Raw genomic sequence first — 5148 nt, 5'->3', positions numbered from 1 at the left:
CAAATATGAAATCCATCTCCAATGGGGATTTTAATGAAATTGAGGAAACCTGGGGAGAATGTGAAATCGCTTCTCATGAGTTCCTAAAAGTGCCTTTACACACCATACTAGTATCCTGGTACCCAATAGTGTGATGCTTGTACCAACCAAAATCATAAAAGGCCACAAGCAATGAACGGAAACACCACCGCCACTAAACCAAGCAAGGACAACACCTAATCACTTAGTCCCAAATTCCCAAGCCTTCCTTTTCTTCCAAGCCTTGGAAACTCTGAGTCGACAAGATGATAGAGGAAACAACAGGGAGGAGGAGGGGATGCAATGCTAACCACCAACTAGTAAAGTAAAGCTTAAAGTGATAGTGATAGCATAGCATCTTAATGCTTACATTTGCATTGGTTGAACCACTGATGAACCAAAGAAGTTCTTCGACAACCCCTCGCCAAAATACTTTCTGAAGGATCAAATGATAAAGTTATATGTCAACAACTAAACCATGATGATAAATGATGCATCAGATTATTAGAAATTGCAAAGGGAAATAAAACAAGAAAAGAGGCAGTGTTGCTTCAATAATACGGCTACGGAATAAATCAAAACAGGAAACCGGCACATGCCTTAGTTGTAAGCAGTGGAAAAGTTTTGCGCAAGTTGTACCGCATCTGTACAGATAGCAGGAACGAGACAGGAACTTGTACACATATTAGCATTTAAAATAGAGCATCTGGTGTAAAAAAATAGATATAGCAAATAATAAGATAACATTACCTGGCAACCAAATCTTGACAATGTACCTGTTCCTGTTCTATCATCCTTAGGAATACCATTTGAGATGATTTCTTGAACAAGATTTAGGTACAAGTACTCCTCATGCTTCTCAAAAATCTCCTTAGGTAGGAAAGAGAACTTCTTAGCCTCAAAGTTAGAAAAATCAGGCTTGTTATGAGAGACCAGACCATTGTTCTGATCAATGGGGGGTTCAGTTGAGCTCCTCACACGAACATAACTAGTGAATGAATATCGCAAGTTATTTTCCACCACAGGAAAGGATGAGTACCATGGCTGAAACATAGACTTGTCAATAGCTGGTATGAAGGTGTCACATTCAATATTTGTCTCAACTTCAGTAATGTGGATAGCATCACATTCAGGGGCGTTCAGAGCCTCCCTACATTAAGAACACAATCAGTGCACAGAAACAACAAATAGTACACTAAAAGAGGTCTAGAAAACAAGTGCACACCTTAATATCTCACCACCACCTACAACAAACACTTTCTCTATTGACAAACAGTAAGGAGAAGCTGCTAATAATTCCAAAGCAGACGTTATACTACCACATATTATAACATTTTCAACAGTTGCAATGTCAAAACTTCCAGAGCGAGTCAGAACAACATTCAGACGACCAGGTAGTGGCCGATGCTCAGCAGGAATACTCTCCCATGTTTTACGACCCATTAGAATTGCATTCCTTTTCCCATGATCTGATGTTGTTGTGGTTATGTTTTTAAAAAATTTGAGATCAGAAGGCAACCTCCATGGTAGTTTCCCATCCTTACCGATGCCCATATTTTCAGAAGCAGCTACAACAACTTGATAAGTCCTCCGTGGATCAGGTGGTGCATTGACATTGGCAATGCCATTAGAGCTTGTCAAGGGATCACCGGCCATATTAGAACTAAAAACTTTACCAGACCTAGACAGCGGTGACTTCAATGATTTTCCCCCGCACACCCAACTTCCACGGAAGTGCGGTAGAACCTGAAATTCAATACACCCGAGAAACTACAGAAGTAAATTATTTGGAACAAGATCCAATGATGAACACATTCAAGACTCATTTGTTGAAATCACAAACACATCAATTTCATAAAAATATCTTAAACTTGTCATAAACTTGAAAAACTTCTTGGCTCAGATTAATGTAGATGGAGATTTATAATTCTCCATAGACAGATGCCAGGGCACAGAGAATGAAACTTGCAAATTAAACCCATAAAATTCTGAAACCAAATGAAATTGTTGCTTCACATTATTGGAGGCAGAGGATTACAACCGAAGCAACTAAAGAAGAAATTATATCAATTTCCACCTGGATCAGAGGTTTAAAAATATAGATTTTCCTAATTCAGCTTTTCACAAACAGCAAGTCGATGCATAACCTAAATGTTGCCTTAATTCAAAGAGATCAAAACAAATTACATCTGTAATGTTTAATCTAATTTTAGGCAAAAGGATATTCGATAAAAATATATAGAGAGTTCACCATTCAAAGGAGCAGTAAGGTAAATCTTCAAAGAAAAGTTAATAAAATAAAGTCATTCGGTCTAGGGGCTTACTTTTCTAATTGATCTATCTTTTGATTCAAAGGAACTGAACAAAATTACCTAATATATCCATCTTAATTATTCTACCAAACAAATGAAATCCACTTAAAAAACAAAACCCACTTCCAAATTCATAGTTTTACATGAATAGAACTCATTAAAAAATTTTAAAAGCAAAGAACAGAAGGAAGAGAATAAATATGTTAAACAATTGTTGAATAATGCATTGTAATGCATTCTTCTTTTTCCCTTCACTTTACCTCCAGATTCTTCCCTACCTAACAAACTGCAAGCAAAATCAATTAAAAAACGCAATCCTCAGCTCTCACATTCGCTTGGCAATAGAGATAACGGATAATGTCATAAAGAGACGAACAAGAGGTCGAAAGACAGAGAGACAGAATAAAATAAACAAACCATCAAAAAGGGCACATGCAATAAACTACTCACAGGTCAAATGCAAATTCAATCAACAGAATGCATGAAGAATAAGAACATTGGACGATCACCCAATTACAGAAAAAGCATTTAACCTAAAACCCAGGTAACAAAAACAAGAAAACTCAGTCCCCAACAATTCGATTTCAAAATGGGACAACAAAATCAGAAAGAAAACGAAGGGGAAAGAGAGACTTAGTCTCAACTCACCGATATTAAACGGGGGATGAAAATATTCAACTGGAAAAAGCCTAAGATAAACTTAGGCTGACCTTCGACTGGAAGAGGGTTAGGTTTAGGAGAGGCAATGGGAGCGAAATTAATGAATGTTTTATGGATTTTGAAGGATTTTTACGAAATGGGCATTTCTGAACAGGGAAGAAGAGAGGGAAATCCAGCAGCTGGGGGGTTTTTTGGATGGAAAAACCGCTTCTTTTCTTTATCTGGTTTCGCTGTTTTTGTGGTTTTAACTTTTCTTCGTCTTCAATGGAAGAGGGTAAATATGGGAAAGAAAGGTTTGAAGAAGAAAACAGAGGAAAATCCAATCCAAAGACGCGTTTCCTGCGGATTACCGCCGTCTATGATCCAAATTGGAATATTCGAGAACTGATAAGTGTAGCTCTACTTTCTTTCTTTCTATTCTTTACCTGACCATTTCTCTTCTCCTCCTTCTATTTTCAACAATACCTCAAAAACAAACGAAATTTTCTCTCTAAACTTAGACTTCACAACATGGAATCCACTTTTTTTTATTTTCTTTTTCTTATGGAAGGATCATTTTAATAAGTTTTTTTCTTTTGAAAAGATATTCTCATATATAAATACCCTAATTTATTAAAAAAAACGTCTTTATACATTTAAAAGTTACAATACCTTTTAAAGCTATAAATATGTCAAAATTTTGCGATTGGGATCCGCTACAATCTCATAGTGATTGGACACCTATGACCACAAATAGTCGATAGAGAGACCTGCAATCGCGAGGGAAATTCCACGTTGTTTAGTGTTATGTGACGTGAGTAGAAGGTTAATTTTTATTGGTTTCGACATTTGGGTCATTTCGCATTAGGCGCATTTAGAATTGGGTCATTCGTAAAAAACCTCATAAAATGTCCATATGTTCTTTGTCATTTGTTTCGAAAATAACCATGTAATTTCAAAGTTACAATACCCTTGAATTTTCTTAAATGTTTTAAAACTATCTTTGGAGTAGACATTCGTTAATTTTAGATAGAGATCAAGACCTGTTGGTGATCCAGTTTTTCATTTTGGTTACTATCACATTATTTCAAGTTTCAATTTTTGTTTGAAATTCTAAGGATTTTTGCTCCAAAATTAAATATTTATAATTATGAAAATTGAAAGCAATATTACAACTTTTAATAATACACGAATATTTTGGACAAAAATAACAAAGTTTAGTGATATTTTCATAATTTCACTAATTGGTTATAAAATATATGTATGCTTTTGTTAAATACAACTTTTGGCTAGAATTTGTGAATTTGGAAAAAAAGACAATTGTTGATTTTTTGTATTGATTTGTTCTACTTTCTTTTGCATTGAAATTGGTGAGTTTTAGATGATTGTTATGTTTGTGTGATCACGTACATGTGTCTTTTTTTTTCCTAAATTAATGGATTGAATTGAAGGTAAAAGTCATGCTATTTTATTTATTGAATTGTAGAGTTAATGATTATATGTCATGTTATGATATTGTGTAAATTATCGATCAATCGACTAAACACGGACTAGATCGAAGTTCACAAAATGAAAACATTCAAATCTAAGATAATTTGTCAATCTAAGCTTAATTCGAACTTTTAACTAAAGTTTAACTAGTTATCTCATACTTAATATTAGATGGTTTGGTTAAGTTTAATTTAATCTCAAGCTTATAGTCTTACTTGTGGGGTTAAGCAAATTGATTGAGTCACGTAATCCCACTATTATTTAGTCACACCATCAAGCTTTGGGTTTTTAGGCTTTCTAAGTCTCATGTAAAAAAAAGTACTTTATTTAAAAATCTCATCAATAACATATTTAGACTGCAAAGTTTCATAAGATGAAAGTTGAAATTTTAAGATAAAAATTATTTAATTTGACCAAGTTTAATTATAAAATTAAAATTTTACGAATAAAATTCCATCTCAAATAATATTATAAAATAAGTATATGAAGAAAAATGAGTTTAAGAAGATTTTAAAATTATATATTATAGGTGATTTTTTACCACATGGCATAATCGACATAAAACAGAAACATAAATGACTTGGCCAAGAAAATAACAAGCTTCAGGCCAAATGTAGTATCATAAAGCCAAAACAAGGCTAGAAAGAAGGTTAGCTTGGGGCTTGGCCCAAGCCGATGTGCTCAGTTG

The 5148-nt window shown here is 34.1% G+C and overlaps 1 protein-coding gene across 4 annotated transcripts; it reads right to left on the bottom strand.

The window, feature by feature from the left end:
• Positions 1 to 435: 435 nt before the first annotated feature.
• Positions 436 to 3552, bottom strand: LOC150033442 (bifunctional dihydrofolate reductase-thymidylate synthase-like). Of its 4 annotated transcripts, XM_090306234.1 has the most exons (5): positions 2979 to 3247; positions 2591 to 2616; positions 1244 to 1764; positions 769 to 1168; positions 436 to 662 (listed from the first exon to the last, which is right to left on the bottom strand). In XM_090306234.1, the coding sequence occupies exons 3-5, from the start codon at positions 1672 to 1674 to the stop codon at positions 594 to 596; spliced, it is 900 nt and encodes a 299-aa protein (XP_090162360.1). In that variant the 5' UTR covers positions 1675 to 1764; positions 2591 to 2616; positions 2979 to 3247; the 3' UTR covers positions 436 to 593. The 4 variants fall into 4 exon arrangements, with proteins under 4 accessions (XP_090162360.1, XP_090162359.1, XP_090162358.1 ...); XM_090306233.1 differs by lacking the exon at positions 2591 to 2616 and having other exon boundaries at positions 2979 to 3552; XM_090306232.1 differs by having other exon boundaries at positions 436 to 1168.
• Positions 3553 to 5148: the final 1596 nt, after the last annotated feature.

Source organism: Benincasa hispida, chromosome 10 (assembly GCF_027475165.1).
Source record: "Benincasa hispida cultivar pf3 chromosome 10, pf3_genome.v1.1, whole genome shotgun sequence".
Lineage (NCBI taxonomy): Eukaryota > Viridiplantae > Streptophyta > Magnoliopsida > Cucurbitales > Cucurbitaceae > Benincasa > Benincasa hispida.
The sequence above is the reverse complement of the archived record's forward strand: the minus strand, read 5'-3'. Positions and strand labels throughout refer to the sequence as shown.

Coding starts and splice junctions, on each gene's coding strand:
- LOC150033442 (XM_090306231.1), bottom strand. CDS start 1,674: ATGGCCGGTGATCCCTTGACAAGCTCTAATGGCATTGCCAATGTCAAT. Junction 1,169..1,243: donor GGTGGTGGTGAGATATTAAG/GTGTGCACTTGT, acceptor TTCTTAATGTAG/GGAGGCTCTGAACGCCCCTG.